Source organism: Crocodylus siamensis, chromosome 2 (genome assembly GCF_052110815.1).
Source record: "Crocodylus siamensis isolate JL-2025a chromosome 2, ASM5211081v1, whole genome shotgun sequence".
Taxonomy (NCBI): domain Eukaryota; kingdom Metazoa; phylum Chordata; order Crocodylia; family Crocodylidae; genus Crocodylus; species Crocodylus siamensis.
The window spans coordinates 182747147-182765377 of NC_143396.1; the positions used below are offsets into that span (position 1 = coordinate 182747147).

At 44.1% G+C, this 18231-nt stretch overlaps 1 protein-coding gene across 1 annotated transcript in view; it reads right to left on the reverse strand.

Moving 5' to 3' along the window:
- LOC149871440 (uncharacterized) overlaps positions 1-17215 on the reverse strand; it is a 28995-nt gene extending 11780 nt beyond the window's left edge. Inside the window, exons 1-6 of the mRNA XM_090032526.1 lie at positions 16984-17215; positions 6587-6677; positions 4866-4997; positions 4386-4497; positions 2945-3018; positions 1291-1404 (exon numbers count right to left, since the gene is read on the reverse strand). Coding sequence (XP_089888652.1) covers positions 1291-1404; positions 2945-3018; positions 4386-4497; positions 4866-4997; positions 6587-6677; positions 16984-17031 — 571 coding nt within the window. The 5' untranslated portion in view covers positions 17032-17215. The remainder of the gene's footprint in view (positions 1-1290; positions 1405-2944; positions 3019-4385; positions 4498-4865; positions 4998-6586; positions 6678-16983) is intronic.
- Between the last annotated feature and the right edge of the window lie 1016 nt (positions 17216-18231).

Here is an 18231-nt window from a genome sequence, read left to right on the forward strand (position 1 = left end):
ACCTTTGGGGCAGCAAAGTCAGTGGGACAAATTTTGATCAAAGCTTATAGCTATTTGAAACGATAGCCGTATACAGACATTGCATTTCTATTGGGAGAAATGCTCTCTCCCAGAAGAAACCACAAGCCTATTCGGCATGCTTCCACTGGAAGAAATTCTCTCTGGTGAATGATCTTCCAGTGTCTATTTGGAAGCTCTCCCTTGTGAAAGATTCTCTCACAAGAATGAGAGAGTTCTCTCCCCTCCCAATCTGGTCTGGGAAGGGAAGTGAGCAGCAGCCACTGCTCCCTGCCTCTTCCCCAAACCAGTTGGACCACAGGTGGGGGAGAGAGTCTCCTTGAGCCCAGTTTGCAGACCAGCTGATTTCAAATGTCTGCCCCTGCTGCCCAGCTTGGTGGGCTGGATCCAGCCCATGGGCCATAATTTGCCCACTCCTGGTCTAGACCATTGGTCCCTGGTCTGGAGAGTGGGCTAGGGGCTCTGCCCCACTGCTCCAGTCCCTCTGGGACTGCTGCTGTACCTCTCTCAGACTGGGATCTCCCCAGTTTGGGGAAGAAGTGGAAGGCAAGCGAGAGGGAGCAGCTGCAGGCTAAAAGCCTGTACTGTTTCCCCTCCTAGAAACATTTTTAGCAGCAGAAATTTCCACTGCTAGAAATTAAATGCCTGTTTGAGGCCAATATAACAGAAAGCAAAATTTGGTACAATGTAAGATATGTTCCTGTTCTGACTGAGCTATACTACCATACTTATATTTTCTGTAGCTGGTGTCCTTTATCTGCAATAATGCAAACAAATATGCACAATTCCACCTTACTTTTGAAAATGGGTTCATCTTTCAGGATATGAAATACTGTTTTTCAGGATGTAGAAGCTCAAGTAACACTGATGCTTAACTAGCTGAAGTGAACCAAGTGCAGTACTCCAGACAAAATTCCACTACATTAAAGCACCTCTAACATAACAAATTAGATTTGTTACCACCTACCATGCTCTACCTTTGAGCCTCAGCACTTAGACCACTCTCACCTACAGAAATAGCTGAAGTTTAAATAGCAAAACTCCTTTGAGGCAATTTCATGGAGGCTGAAGCCCCTATTAAAGTAAGGTAGGTAAGCACCTGGCTAACTTTAAACATAACAGATAACTTGTGGAACCATGGCTCAACTGAACCAGAAATCCAGGACTAGTATAGTTTGTGCAAGGCATTATGGACAGGTCCAGCTCTTTCTGGTCTAGCTTTGAAATCTTGAGTTTCCATCAAGATCATCTATCAAAAGGAATTTCAGTTACCTGTATTTGTCTTATTAGGCTTCTTTTTACAAATGAGGATGAAGATGATGCCTACAGCCACAAGTAGGCAGATGCAGGGCAAAACAGTAACCACAACAACTATAGTGGTGGACCCTATGAAAGAAGGAGACAAAGGAATAAATGCTAGGCAGGCCATAAACAAAATATATTGAAGAAGTATAAGACTGTTGAGGGTGCAGATAAAAACGCAGCAAGACCAAAAAACAAGAAGTTCAACACTTTGTCATAGTGCTGCATTTAAACCTCTGACACAAGACCAGGATTTCAATATTAATGGAACATCTAGTTGTGGGTTTGTGCCATGTGTCATAATCCTACCCAAAAGCACTACTGATTTTTGTTCACAAACAGAACAAGAAACCAACATGACCCACAGGTAGATCTTGGGGGGGGGGGAAGTCTAGTGGTGGGGTTGCACCCCATTTCTCCACAGAGAGCCCCGGGTCAGCTGCTGGGCACATGCACAGTGAGTTTGCTGCTGCTGCCACCACCAAGTCCTCCTTTTCAGCATGATGGATCCACTACTGAGACCATCTGTATTTTTTTAAACCCTCCCCTGTTTGATTACTATTATAGAAATAATGGGGGGGACGGGAATCAATTTTCTAGTTTGTTCGCTTTGTCTAGTTAACAAACTGACAGTTCTCTTTTCACCAGTTCCTCCACATATCCGCATTTTTCTAGTTTGGGCAAGAAACCATGTAACAGGGGAGAACCACACATAAAGAAGAAAGGAAGACATGGATTGTAAATCACTAAAATTTGGTAAGAAGCCTCATAAGCTGATACAGTATCTGATACTACTTAGACACCTTCTAAAAACTGATTAGATATTAAAATGGCCGTGTCGTTTTACACTGAAACTAGCAGAAGCTATACAACTGAAGCTGAAAGTGTATAAAAATATCCAAAAACATTTTACTGGTTAAAAAGAAAGAGATGTGCTATGTACCTTTTCAGATCCATGGCATGATGCAGCCAACATTTAAGTTAATATTAAGACAGAAGGTAGTCTCTAAAAGTGCCACCTTGCCCTAAATGGTTCAGGGAGGCATGAGTTTTTGTAGGCAACAACCCTCTTGGTCAGACACAGTGAACAGACAATTTATCCACAATTCATCCATTCACAGCATCTGACTAAGCAGGCTGTTGCCTACAACAGCTCATGCCTCTCATCACTAGTCTCTAAATGACACTTTGCCCTACTTTCTCCCTGACTTCATACTAATGCGATTAACCACCCCTATGTTTAAAGTCAATAGTTATTAGAATTGATGGATACTATTTTATTATTAGCAGGTATATATTATTTTTATTATATAAAATGCATATATATTTTAAACAATACCGGTATTACAACTTGGAAGGGCTTACCAACTATGCAGCACTTTCCACCAAAATAATTCTAACTTGCAGAACCTCCCTCTGTGCAGCTCATTGGATAACTGATTTTTAATATACCCTGCACTACATGGGTGGAGCTTTGTCCCCATCTAGTGGTTCCCAGAATGAAGAGCTGTAGTAATTCACATGCGCTTAACAGTAGGATTTAAAATCCTTGTCTAAAAATTGGTTCTGTGACTTTCAGTAACTTAGAAGCAAACAGCCTCTTTTAGCATGGTTTATACTATACCTTCAGAAAGTGAACCACACACTGTGTCCATTGTAGCATTGCACTTTTGCACAATTTCCTTTCCTTCTGGGCACCTGTAATTAAAAAAAAAACCAAGCAGTTTACAAGAATATTTTACAAACTTAAATCAGCATGTACATATTTCAGACAGAAAATCTGTCCTCACCACCCACCAAAGAGTACTTGAAACAGATCAAGGGAAAAAAGGGTACTACAAGATTATATAAAAAGGACAGCAGGATCACATGGTCAGCAAAATAGTACTTTTCACTGAAATAAATGAGTCAACATTAATCAAATAAATGCAGAGTTAGTTTCTTTAAGCTTCTGGCTTTATGGTGCAGAACTCTGTGTAGTACTACTGACATGAACAGTCTTGACTGGAGGAACATGAAAACCTATTCAAAATATGACAGTATTAGGAGTGATAACGTAGCTGTGACGATCCAGGAAACACGAGAGAAACAAAAGGCTGCTTATAGATGTAAAAACAAACAAAAACAATGCTTCACTTTAAACTCTGCACACTCCTGTGCTGAGCCCAGCACATGCCCAGAAAAGGCACTGCATTAGTTTGACCTGGCTTGCCCAACATCGGTATAGATTGGGTGCTTCATTAGGGCTTTTTTTGGCACTTATCTAATAGCTGATTGAATCCGCTACTGAAAGTGCCAAAAAGCCCCACTGAAGTGCCTGATCTATAGATGCTGCAGAGCTGGTTTGAACTAGTGCACTACCTCTCCCAGTAAAGCATAGTTTTGGTGGGGGCGGGGGCAGTTTTCATATCTGTCAGCAACCATAGATATTTTTTGCAGGGGTATCTTTTATTGGACCAACTGCTTGGTCAGGAAAGACTGTAGACAAGCTTTTGGGCACCCAGCATTCTTTTTCAGGTCTAAGAAAGAACCAACCGCTTGAGTTGATTGTCGCATACCATCCCACACTGGAATTGGCAAGGATTACCAAGGAATATAGTACAGACTGTACTCGAAAGGTTCAGATCTTCAGAGGAATATTCCCAACCACCAGCCTCCTTCCCCAGCTTTCAAACAACTCCTAATGTCAGCCAGCTTATTGTCAAAAACAAACTTCCCAATGACCAACATATACCTAGCGGGACACAACCCTGTCTTAACAAGAAATGCAAAAACTTGTCTACTCGTTCCAACTGCTAACACAATAAACACCCCCCACAGTACCACCAGAACCCATGGATCCCACGCATGTCTATGCTAGAATATACTATATTTCACCCAGTGCACCAAAAATGCTGTCTTGGAAAATACTTAGGTGAAGCTAGACAGAAAGCCCAGTTTAAATACACAAGCTGCAAAGGGATTAATCACATGTTTAAACATGCATGCAAGTATTTGAGGGATCTGGATCCTAGCTTTTATTGATCAAATAGGAAAGAGTTGTTTAAATCAGTTACTGTACGTACTTTGTCTTGCATTTGTAGCACATTTCACAGTGTTGAGTAGGACAGAAATACCCTGGCTTGCACTGACATTCGGTATCACTTGTCAAAGTGCAGGTCCTTACAGTTTCTTCGTCTGAAAAATTAAGATATTTAAATTAAAAATGTAACAAAGCTGAAGTTGGGGTTCTTTCTAATGTCAATCACATCCAGGCGATATAAAAACACCCCACCAGTGTTCTTTACTCTACAAAAATAAAGAAGCGACTAGGGCAAGTTATTTTGCAAGCAGTGACAGAAAACAGCTTGCCTAGAGATATTGTGGAATCTCCTTTGGAGGTTTTCAAGACCAGGCTGGATAGACATCTGTCTGGGATGGCATAGGAAGAGCAAAACCTGCATTTGAGCAGGGGTCTCGACAAGATGACCCTCAAGATCCTTCCAACCCCAATTCTAAAAACATCAAGGCTTTCACTTAAAAATAATCTGAATTTAGAACTGTACCTTCTTTACACTGTTTGCACTGCAGACATTCTTCTAGGTCATTTTCATGAGCAGTGTATTCCTTTCCTTTTGTGCAAGAGGAACAAAAACTCTCTCCATGTTGAACTCCGCAGTGCTTCAAAACGTGAGTGCCTGTAAAAAGGAGAAGCAAAGGCGATGCTATAATTTTAAAATCCAGTTACCTGTCCCCTGATACTACTTGGAAACAAGTATACAGCAGCCTGAATTGCTCCAGCATCATTTCATTCAGTCACACCTTTCAAAGGAGGTGAGCAACATAATTTATGTATATGCAGTAAAACTTCACATTGGTGGCCATATTGCTTTAGAAAGTAAGCAATAAATAACAGTCTATTTGTACTGCAGGGGGTTCTCTTGCTTTATAAATAGAGCTAGTTAGAATAGAAGAAAATGTTTTCAAGAACATCACCAATATTTTCATTCTTGTTGGCAACAGTATATTTACCCCTGATCTGCTCTATCTGCAAAAGAGCTTAAAATTTTTTGTAGAAAATTGTTTCAATCCTACAAGTTCTACTTAGATACCTGTTCACCTCCTTATTTGCCAACCCATAGTTCAGCACAACTAAAAGTTTCTGTTCGGGAAAGGTGAGACACAGATGAGCAGAGAGATTTGAGGCAGAAGCTCTTAATAATTAATGCCATGTGCCTCTCCAAAACCAGTGCCATTAACTCTTCACTTCAAGGTGAATTCATCCCTGTTCAGACAGTATGCACACTGCTCGGACATTATTCCAGTCATACAATGCATAACACCTGGGCAGACTGCTGCGCTTGTGAACATTACTCAACCAGACTGCTATGCCTATGGGTTATCTTTAATAGGATCAGTGGCCAAGTCCTCAAAATGTGACCCAGGATACAATAAAATAATTTACAGGCTTTGTGCAGGCCTTGTGCACATGAGTGACTTCCGTGTTTGAGTACTCACAAGATTTAGAAAATGAACTTTAAAAATCTAGAGGATAAGCCTCTGAAGGTGATAACCAGTCAGAGATAGCGATAATCTTGGCACAAAATTAAGTAAAAAATGCTGCTAAGGAAGAGAGGGGAAGGTAGAGGGGGAATAATAATTTCACACACACTCCAAGATGACAATGGATTTGCAAAATAAACATGGATATAAAATTTCCTTATTTATTTTTTTTATTCAGGCAACTCCAGAAACAAACTCCAGCACAGAAGAATACATAAGATTTGCATGAGGTTGAAGCTGTTACATCTTTACAAAGGAAACAACATACAACAATTCTTATAAGTTATCACAGATAGAAAATTTAATAGAGCCTTGATATTTCTGTGCTTGTACTCAGTAAGCCATCATAAAGTACAGCTGGAGGAATAAAATGAGCATTCAAAATTTTGGGAGTATTCTGGTTCCAAGAGCACAGTCTGTTCAACTTCGAACAGTTCCTGCAGTACTGACATATCTTCACCTCTGTATCGTGCACACACGTTTCTTGACAAACTGCCGAGGCACACCCTATTGTGTGAAAGGCTGGCAGCCATTCTGCAGCAAGTTGCACAAGAGCCACTGAGTAAGAGGAAGCACAAAATGGCTCTTGACCTTCTGCAAAATATACACGGTTTTTTCTCTCTCTCTCTCTTTTTAATTTGTATGTGCAAACACTAGACTGGCACAGAAATTTTTGCTGGAAAATGATTTTCTAGCTAAGCTGAGTAATGATCTATGAACTTACCAGCAGGACAGTATTTACAGCAGCGATCTTGATGGAAGTATTCTCCTTTACCACAGATGTTGGACTCTCTTGAACTCACCAATGACTCAACCTACAGCAAGGGCACAAGCATATTTTTAATAAACAAGTTACTCAAGACACTGTACAAATCTTAGTGCAATACCTATGGCAGTTATGGTGTTTGTGAACATATTTCAAGGATGCACCATTAGAGGACCAAACTGTCTCCTGCTAAGCTTCCACCTTGCACAGGTGCTACAGTGTTCAGGAAGGATTCAATCCTTGATGGAATAAAACAATCAAGGGAGACCAATGTCATAGAACAGATTAAAAAAAGAAAATAGTAGTTTACCAAAATACCCTGGGCTGCAACAGTCTTAAGATCAGTTTAGTTTTCAAGTTAGGTTTATAAAAGGACTTTGCTTTTTACAATTTTTTCTAACTTCAGAAGTTGGGACTTTCAAGTTCTGCCTCTCTCAGTTTTGCTGAAGGATTCTTAGCATTTAGAGCACGTTTATTACATGCTGCAGTACCTCAAATGGAAGAAAACAGGATTCTGAGCCTTTAGTAAAGGCTTTTTTTTTTTTTTTTTTTTTTTTTATTTACTATAGTTAAATATGTTTTTGAACATTTTCATTTTGTGCTTTTTTCAGTCTAACCCAAACTACTTATTTCTCTTAATAGTTAAGCTTTCCCTGTCAGTTTGCAGAATGACACTCATTGCCCAAGTTTTATGTTTACCCATCTTCTAGCTTGGCAAGGGATTGAAATTCCAATGTTAAAAAACAAACTGAGAATATATATCCATTTCATATATGTTAAAAATAGAGAGAATACACAGGCTATAAATATATTATGTTTTTTATACATATACACACACATTACACACACACACACTCTCCATTTTTTAAAGAAATGAACCCTAAAAGCTTGCAGCCCAATGCTGTACATTATAAAGAAATAAAGAGAGACAAATGCCCATTTCCCTCCACTACAGATAACCTACAAACAACTTCTGCCTGGCTTTCTGCACTACACTTACTAGAGAACATGGCTGTCTAGCAAAAGAGAATTAAAAGTTGAATAAATAAGAGCAGGCATTCTGCCTTTCTTCTGTAATCTTAAGTACCAGAGAAAGTGAATGTTTTTTCTCATAACCACACAAATATTAAAAACCCCTTCAACAATCTGTATGAGGAAACACTGCTCATTTTACTGGCAGATAAACTGAAGCACAGAGCTTTTAGGCAATTTCCTTCTGACTCGGGATTTTGATCTTCAAGGAGGATGGCCTAGTGATGATGATTAGGGCTCTAAAACTAAAACTAGTGTGACCTGGGTCAATCTAACCTGAAACATGTTGGGTTTACTCCACGGGTAGGCAACCCTCAGCACATGCCAGTGCATGGCATACGAAGGCATTTTACTTGGCATGTGCACTTCAGGATGGATGGCGAGGGAGCTGAGGGGCCTTGTTGTGATCCTTGTTGTGGCAGCACAGCCCCAACCCCTTCCCCGCCATCCGCCTCAAGGCTCGTGTGTGCCTGGTCGTGGTAACGAGCTGCACGGGGGCTCTGTAGACCCCAGTGCAGCTGCCTGCAGCCTCCCCACTGGTTGCTGTGAGCAGCCTGGGCCCCGTGGTAGGCACACGCATCTTTGGACAGATTGTGGGGAAGGGGCTGGGGCTATACTGCCACAAGAAAGATCAGGCCCTTCGCAGCTCCCCAACCATGCCCATGGCATGCCAACATCTTCCATGATGAAATTGCAGGTATTTTTGGCACTCTGCCCAAAAACACTGCCAACCTCAGGTTTTGTCTCTTGATGTTTCTGTTCCTTAAGTATTAGTTTACTTTTCTTATTACACAGCACCATGGAGTCTTAGTGATAGACAAGGGCCCCATCATGTTCCATGACATAAGAAAAAACAAATGCAACTCTTTCCCCCCGCTCAAAAACAGAAGACAACAGATGGATAGCATGATGTTTTTGCAGGCATCACAGCAAAGGAGAACTTTCAGGAGAAGTCTGAAGGAGGCTCATATGGTAGGTCTGTTACTGTGAACATGAAAGGCAGAGCAAAGTATCACGAAAGTGGTTTACTTGAATATTTAGCAAGTGGACAACAGAGCCTGGCACCATGCACTGCTCAGAAATGGAAGTCAGCATCTCTGTAGCTAACAAGGCCCTGAAAGCAAACACGAATAGTTTACAGTTTTGGAAAGAAGAGAGGGAGCCAATGGTGAGAAGCAAAAAACCAAAAAAAAAAACCAAACACGCAGTTATACACTCTACCTTGCTTCTACCTGACTTCAGCTTAACATGGCTAACACAAAGAAGTCAGAGTCAAAGATAAAGCTTGGATTATGAATGAGAGTGGTAAACAGGATGTGGGATTGTCTACAGAGATGGAAAAGGAAGGTAATGGGATGGCCTTGTGGTGGAATGGGCCATGATTATGGGCTGGTTCAGATATGCACAGCTTGAGTAAAGAATTTAGGGAACCAGGCCCAGATTCTGTTTTAGATGAAACACGATGGAATTGGGGCAGAAAGGAAAATACGTGAGAGTTATCAGCACACGGGACTCACTGGGACAAATGAGGGGGTTACAGGAAGAAGCAGATGAGAAACATCTCTGGTTGAGACAGGAAAGGGAGGAGGACAGAACTGAAGAAGGTTCCTGCGGTATTTTGTTAATTTTCTCCTGGAAGAGACTACTGAGATGTACAGAAAAGCAGAGGCAAGAGGAGATGCCAGGTTTGAGAAAAGAGTCCAAGGTGGTCAAAAGGTGGCTGAGATGGTGGGCAGATTCAATTCAGCTGGGTGGCAGAACTGTGCAGCTACAATGGCAGGCTTTAAAGGACGAGAGGATGAATTGGTCGTGAAGGAAATCAATCTAGTCATAAGATTTCCATGCGTCACATTATTACACAAAGCACGGAAATCAGGTATTGGAAGTGAGCCAAAGGAGCCTGTGACGGGAAAGATGGCAGGAGAGTTAAGAGCCAAGAACACTGAAACACAGACGTAATCAACAGCCACAACAGAAGAGGAAAGGAGGGCAGGGAAGAATGGAGCAGAAATTGCAGAGAGGCTGAGTGATTTGGGATGGGAAGTTACTAACAGGTGAAGGTCAGAGGAGACGAAATAGTAAGGAAACGCAGATAACAGCATTCCTCTATCTCGTTGTGACTTTTGATGGCAAATCCATTATCAACTATGAGAGCTACTCAGCAGAACAGCAATAGGGCCTGTCAAAAGGCAACGGACCAGAGGCGAGAGAAGACCCTTAGAAACAGAATAGGCAAAACATTTAATCCCCCCTCCAGATGACACACAGGGCAACTTCCGATTGCAACTGCACAGCAGCAGCAGCAGCAGCAACTGGTGGGTTCTGCATCCACAAGTCAGCAGCCAGGACAGCTGCCCAGGTCATCCTGTCCTCTTCCTCTGCCTAGCTACAGTTGCACATTTATCCATAACATTTAAAAAAACCCTACTCTTCCATGAGGAAATCTGTATATATATTGCATATATACTCTTATATACCAAAGTGAATCATAATCATACATTGCGATGGCAACACATGTAATTACGAGGGAGGTCAATCCACTTAAATCATGGGGACTGAAATCACAAGTGGAAAACCTCACTTAAAAGAAAAAAGTACAAAAGGAGTTGACATAATGCCTAAATTCCCTAAATTCTTTACTCATTGGTTGATATAATTATTAAAATATGTAGACTTAGAGCCAAATGGAGCCTTTTTATTAGATTTGGCATTTTGGTTACTTAGGCAGGTCCGCTATAATTAAATTCACTTAAGCAATTATACAGCTTAATATTAATTTTTATATTTTAGTATGTTAGAAAACTGTGAAGCCGCTGATTAAGGGTCCCCCAGAAAATTGAGCCCTTAATACAGTAACTGCACCATATTTATAATGCATGGCCAGAGACAGCCATAGCAGGGTGTGGGGCCCCCAAGGCAAATAAGCCTGTGCAGGGCCCCGACTCAGTGGCAGCAACAGGGGGGTGCCGTGGCAAGCTGCTGGATGTAAAGCCAGCCCGGCTCCGCAACACCCCCCAAAGCACAGGGCTCAGTGCAGTTGCCCCGATTTGTCCCCCCTGCCAGAGAAGACCCTGATGGCCACAAAAGCTGTATGTTTCCCCCAATTTCCTCTTCATACAGAGAAAAGCAGTTAACTGTGTTAGTCTTAAGTTAGACACAGGGCAGGAACTTGGTCGGAACTGCATAAACATTCATAGCCATGCATCTGGCAAAGCAAGCTGCTGCCTATGGCTGTGTACATACGTTCAGCTGATCCAGGACAACTCTCCCAGGTATTTTTTTCCTGAGAGAATAAACCGATCTGTACAGAAGTTCAGACAGAGCAGCAAAGAGCCTGCAGCGTGGGGGCTGGGCAGCCAGGAGTCCCTAGAGCAGGGGTTGTCAACTGGGGGTATGTGGGCCCCCGGGAGTACTTGGAAAGGGGCTGGGGGTACACATGGGTGGGCAGGGATGGAGTGCCCCCAACCACCACTTCCCAGGAGCAGGGCTTGGGGGACACACATGCAGACAAGGGCAGCGGCTCCCCTCTGTGGGAGGGCCGCACAAGTGCAGCCCAGCCAGCGGGACACAGGGGGGCGCAGATGGGAACTCGCATGCAGCAGGGATGTTAGGGGCAGGCTCTGTGCCATGTACAGTCCTCCAGACTTCCCCTCCCCTGTGCTGCGTTTCAGCCCAGCTGCACCTGGGCAAGGAGCATGTTTGTACACTTCCAGCACTCAAGTGCTGAAATGAGATTCAGGCAGGGTGAAGCCAGGAGCAGAACACTCCCCCGAGGTGCTTCAGCACTTGGTTTTTTCAAACCAAAGTACTTGCGGGGGTGGGGAATGGGGGGCTGTGTTCTGCTTACACATGCTCTCCCTCCCACCCTGGGACCGGATGCACAGAGAGCACACTGAGATTGCAGAGGCTCCGTTTGCTGCCTGTACAGGAGCTGTATCTCCTGAGAAATATTCTCTGGAGAGCCACTTCACTTGGGTTGTTCCGGGGTGGATTTGATTTAAGTCAATGCTAGTTAAATCTCCGCTAAGAAATCCTGTCAATTTAATCCTTGTTCCACTCATCATCTTCAAAACAGCTTCCTCCTGAGAAGGAGCACTTCTCATGGTTTCATTCCAGCAACCAGGCCTTGCCTTTCTTTGTTGCACTGTTTGCATTTGACTCTGTACACAAACTTGCAGAGAGACAATAGGGCCGATGGGTACGCAATCAGGTCTGTTATCTCTCATCTCAATATACTGCTGTTAACAAAGATGTTATCTCTGGAGACAAATCTATGGTTTGAGCACTCAAATTAAGCATCCCAGAGATGCTTAAAGGGAACTTCTAGACCAAGCATCCAGTCCAACTGGGTAGAGTGTTTTTTTTTTTTAGTTTTTAAAGAATTTATAGAGAAGCCTCTGGGAACCCCCCCCTCTCCCCCCCCCCCCAAGATTGGGCCCCTAACAGTCTGTTAGACTGTTGTAACCTATTTACAAGACTTTTCTAAAAAGGTTACATGAATATACTGTTGCAAATCATAATTAAAAGTGCAGTATAACCTCAAATCCGGGGTGCTCGGGACTGAGCACCTGCTGACAATTTGGAAATGCTGGATTTTTGAAATCGGTGCAGTGGCTGGTTGCAAAGTGGGGGAGGGCAGGGGTAGTGGCAGCTGGTCCCAGAGCAGTGGCTGTACGCAGAGCCGTGGCACGGGGTGGTGAATGGCAGTGGTAGCCGCCACATGCAAGCTTCCTCCACCGCATCTGAGAAGGCAGGGAGAAATGGGAGCCAGTCCTGAAGTGGCAGACGGAAGTGCCGGATTTCTGAAGTTATGTTGTAACATTCCCTACTTCATTATGAGATTGTTGACCTTTAACACACCTTAAATTCTCTTTATATAGGTTTATTTTTTTAAAGCATCTTTTAAATTAAAAAAAAAAAAATCAAATAATACAATTAAATTTAAAAAAATCTGATTTAAATTTTTTTAAAAAATCCAATTTTTAAATTTTGTTAAAAGTTGATTTTCATCCACCTTGGGTTGTTCCCAAGTTTCTTCTCCCGGAGTAAAATTATGAACTTCTGTACCCTTGTGGTTTCTTCCGAAAGAGCAGGAAATGTCCCTGGAAAAAATGAATGACTGTCCAAACCATTAGGTATCCAGGTTGTAGCCATATTGATCTAGAGGAAAAGGCAATCAGGACTCGCAGTAGAGATATCTTTTATTAGACCAACCAGCTTTTTGCAAAAATTCTTTAACTGCAAGCTTTCAGGAACAAACACACTTCATCAGGCATTGGAGAAAAGAGTGTAAAAGTTCTCCTAGGCAGAAATGAAAGTTCATATTTTATAGGATTTCACAGAGGAGTCAATAGATGGAAAACTCCTCTGAGCAGTCAGTTCATAGCTGGTATGAAGGCTCTCACCTCCTGTGAGGGTCTGTGATGATTTTTGCAAACATCTTGTTGGTCTAATAAAAGATATCATCTCTACTATGAGTTCAATGTCCAAGGCATTGAAACTTTATACCAAGGATGTCAAAGTCATCAGACCCTGGGGGTCAGATAAGTGGCACTAAGCTAGCTGATCCTCAGGCCAGACAGGACCTGTGCTGGATTGAGCACACAGGGCCCATAGACAAGGGACTGGCTGGCCCTGGGGTGCAGCCAGCAGAATCTACCCGAAGGCTGGCCCCATGCTCTCCATGCAGCATACGAGGCCAGCCTGGCATGTACTACATGCACTGCATGGATCCGGTCTGTAGCCTACAGGGAACACTGCGGGCTAGATGATAAAGGACTAGATCCAGCCCACCATTTAGATCTTTGATATCCCGGCCTATGCCTTTCAGGAGTTCCTCTTTAAGGTACCACCTTGTCCTGCCATCTTCCACTACAGAAAAAACATTTACTCTGTTAAGTTTTTGATAGAAGCTCATAGAGTCTGCATATTTAAAACTATTAAGACTTACGATAAAGCCTAGGCTTCAAAAACTTTTGTATTAAATTCAGATTTCCTTTGAAACAGGAAAAAGAAATAAACTGAAAATGCAAGAGGAAGAAAGAAAAACTGAGGTTACAAAAATAGATCCTATTTTAATGGAAGAGTCCAATTTGAAAAATCATCACCACAATTATTGGTGTACTAATTAATGCATTAAACTCTGCTCCAGCCCAGCCAAGCCTAGCCTGCCAGTGAGGAAATAGGGGTGTATCCAGGGTCACCCTGGCTCACAGGAGGGAATCCAGGCATCCAGGGGGCCCAGCTCCACAGGTGAGAGGGAACCCAGGTGTCCAGGGGGCCCAGCCAGAAGACAATTATTGGAGAACATTATCAGCTTGAACGGCCAAACAAAGTCGACAGCTGATAATGTAAAATTTCCCTTTTATGATCTGATAGGCAACCAATATATCGGTCCAGCATCTTGTGGCAGGTGTGCCCCTTCAGGGTCTGTCCACTGGTGACCCCGCCCACCTGTTATAGGCCAACTGCCCACCTTCTCGCCTGCCACTCCTTGTTGTTAATTGCTTAAATTAGAAAGTGTTAATTAAATGAGAGGCTGCCCATTTTACTGCCCCAATGCAAGGGGGTGCTATCTGCAGCTCCTTTCCTCCCCTACACCACAACCCAAGCCTTGCAGATGCTACTCACATAGTTTGGGCCTTACTCTATTCTGCCCCCCTTGTCCTCCCTGGGCTCTCCATAGCCCTGCTTTGCTGGGCACCTCACTGGGCATTCATTAATGCTGCCCCCCCTCTCCAGGGCTGGGGTTTCCACACAGCCATGGCTCCCCCATGGGGCTTCCTCCAAACCCCTGATAGCCTCACCCAAACCTCCAGTTCTAACCAGCAAACACAAAACACAAGCCCCTGGTCTATAACATAAAATCTAAGCTGTCCGACAAAACATCATTCAATCCCTACCAGGGAATTCTCCACCCCATAACACCAGTCAGGCTTCTCCCCTCTTTGCCCCAGCAAAGCACCTTCTCCCTTGGCTGCTAACACAGAACGGCCAGCCTGGCCCCAGACCTGCGGTTTAAATGTGAGCCAGGCCCTGCCCCTGACTGCTGGCAGGTGTGGGTCACCAGCTAACTTTGGTTGTCCTGGCACCCGGCAGCTGGGGCTTCTCACTCACTGCTAGGGCTCTTTCCTAGCAGTTTCCCCTTTCTAAAATGAGCAGGGTACCCAAGTGCTCTGCGACACACTTCTATAAAATATCATCTTGGAGGTGAGAAAGGAGGTAACTTTGTTTCTCCCTATCAGATGAAAAGCGAAAGCAACATTCACTAATCTTAAAATGCTGAAGACTGTAGCGATCAGAAACAACCAATTCAATTCAACACTTGTAAGTTACCTTGGTTCAATAAATCAGGTAGTTTTAAATATCAAAGAAGTTTTGATAAGAGGACAGTCAGTTGTATATCCAGACTATTTAAGATGATCATATTTAATTAAGAAAATAACTAATGCTTTTTTCATGCATTGTAATTGAATTCCAATTTCCATCTCAGCCACCTTTTTTTTTTTTTTTTTTTTTTTTAACCACCTTGGGATCTTTTCTAGTGTGACAAGTCAAGTACAAAGATAATAATCAACTACATTAAATAAACCCTTCACATTTTCTAACATAATACAAATGTAAAGATTAAGAAACTTGATAAACGTATGTGAAACTATGTAATAATTCACCACAATTAAACGCATTACTTAAGGTTAGCAAAAAACAAACCAAACCCAATTTTAATGCAAGACCTATATTTACTTGCCAGTCAAAATATCACAATTGTTATCTCTGACCAAGAGAATCATCATTCTTTTGGAAAAGAATTTAAAAAAAAAATTAAAAATGCAAAACAGAATTCAATCCGGATGTCCTGCTCAGTGATGAACTCTCAACTAAAATCAGTTGTTAAACGTACACGTGCAGGGTTAGAAAACAGAATCAGACCCTTGGAATGAAAATTCAGGGCCAAAAAGAACAGTTATTATGTGACCAACTGTGTTTTAATGTTATCTTGTGCGTCTGTTTCCAACACCTCATCTAACCTCTCACTCCATGCAAAGACCTTCCTCTGTTACATGTATATTATAAAAGGGCAAAGCCATGTGAATTGCCAACTCCTGGCAGAAGCGACAGTATAACCTCGGAAGTCCAAAGCAGCAGAGGAATGTTAAATACAGAGTCAGTGACCCTACTTCAGAAAAAAATAAAATCAAAGCAAATTCATTCCTACTCTGTTCCAAGAGAGGGAAACTTAATAAAAGTTGTCCTTCCAGTCCGACAGCTTTGCTTTTCTGACGTAAACTCTGAAACCATGCCTCCTAGGTTACTTTAGTCACAGGCACAGAAAAAGTCATGGATGCCCTAAGCCTGGAGGCCCAGGAACATACTGGAAATAAGGTGAGGCCTGCGACCAAAGGCAGCAAGAGCAGCCTGGTACACGGTCGAGCACGCAGGTCCAGGATAGCTGTGAAGGGCCCAGCTCCTTGGGAAAGGGTGCAGGGGGCTGGAGGAAGGGATGGATCCATGCTGGAGAAGGAAGCAGTGGGGGCTTAACAGGTGTGGCTGCCAAGAGGCTGGCATTAGAGGCAGGGGGAAAAGCCATGCCCTGGCAAATCAGGAGAAGCTGGGAACCCTGAAGTTGCCTGTGGGTGGAAAATCCCAGGCAGGGGTGAGTCAGGGCTGCAGGGACCTGCCCTGTGGTACTCCAAGGAGGGGCAGCTAGTTGGGGAGGGGGAGGGAGCGGGGGTAGATTTCCAGGGGCAAAAGGATGGATTTGGGGACTCCCAAGTGTGGAAAGTGGATTCGGGGGGTGGGGAGGGAGCTATATTTCCATGGAGGGGTGAATTTCCAGGGGTGAAAAGTGGATGGGGGGCGGGATTTCCAGGGGTGGAAGATGGATTCCGGGGGGGCGGGCTATATTTCAATGGAAGGGTGAATTTCCAGGGGTGAAAAGTGGATTTCCAGGGGTGAAGGGTGGATTTCCAGCCTCTGTCTATCACGCCATGCAAGAAGGGGCTTTGCTGGTCTTTAAATGGAAAGAGTCCCCCCTCCCCCCGCAGCCCGGGAAAAGGGGGAGACAGCCTGGACCGAGACAGCGCCGCAGGCCTCTGCTGTCTCGGGACCGCATGGACCCAGCACCGCTCCCCCCGCCCCAAGCGGTGAAGCACGGAGACCCGGAAGGCACAAAACTTTTCTAGAGTTTGGCGGAGCCGCAACAAAGTGGCGGGGGGGGGGATGCGGCCGGGGGCGCCGCACTCCCTGCTGCCCTCCAGCGCCGCGACCCGCGGGGAAACACCCCCCTGTCAAGCAGAGGGAAGGGCAAGCTGCCACGCACTCACCTCTCGCAGGACCAGCAGCAGCCGCAGCACGCGCACAGCAGCAGGCATGGCAGCGCCGAGCACTCACTGCCCGGCCCCGGCTCTGCCCGGCTGCGAAGTGTGGCAGCCCGCCCCTTTCCCGCCCGCGGCCCGCCACGTGACCCTGCGTGTGCCGGCATCTCCGCCTCGCGCCATGGCCGCTCAGCGATCGTCACGCACCTTAAAAGGTGCCGGCGTTTTTGAGGCAGCCCGTGCAACACCCGAGTCCGCCTCCGAGGCTTTCAACTGGCTTTGGGGCTTGCTGGCGGCACCTTCACGTGACTGATCGCCTGAGAGTCACCCAGAAGTCGTGGCAGAGGTGACAGCTTTTGTGAGATCGCAAGAATTTTTGTTTCGCAAATCGCTGGTTGGTCTAATAAAAGGTAGCACCTCTGCCTCGAGTTCTGATCCCCTGTGCCCCTAGACCAACAGGGCTCCAACCTGGACACCTGTCTGAAAAGGAAAGACCTAAAAAAAATACACGTCTAGATATAGATAGATATAGCTAGGTATATATCTAGATACGTAGACTGGGGCAGACAAAATGCACCCTTTGGGCCCCTAAAAAAATTAGAAAATTAATATTAATCTGCTCCAGCTCCCTGTCTTGCAGCTCTGATGGCTTGCCAAAACTCAGTAAGTGGCCCTCTGCCCAAAATAATTGCCTGCCTCTGATATAGATACATATAGATCTCTCTCTCTATATATATGTATATAGGCAGTTATATATATACACCAGCTCAGAACACATACAAAACCTTAGACCCACCCCAAAAACCCACATCCATGCACTCGTTACAATAATTGCACCTGCACTCCCGCACACCTGTCCACAACCCTTCCCTTGATACAATTACACTCAGGGCTCAGATAACCAGAGAGCCCAGGGGGGCTCAGCCCCACATATGAGATGGGAGCCCCCCTGTAAGATATAAAAATCATAACCTGGGTGGGACTCTGATTTCATTAGGGCATTGTGATCGACAGTCCATTTTTTATGCAGACCCCACCAGGAGTCAAAGTGTAATTCAAAGCCTGATTACACTGTCTCTTGGTGCTAGCACTGGTTACCAGCTTTAAACCCTCAGTTTATTCACTGTTGCTGTCACTGCTGCTGTCTGAAAATAAAAAAAATACTATGACTTTGACCCAGTTCTCACTCACTCACTAGCAAGTTATAGTGAGCAATATAAAGTAAAGAAGAAGACTTATTTAATATATATTTGCATA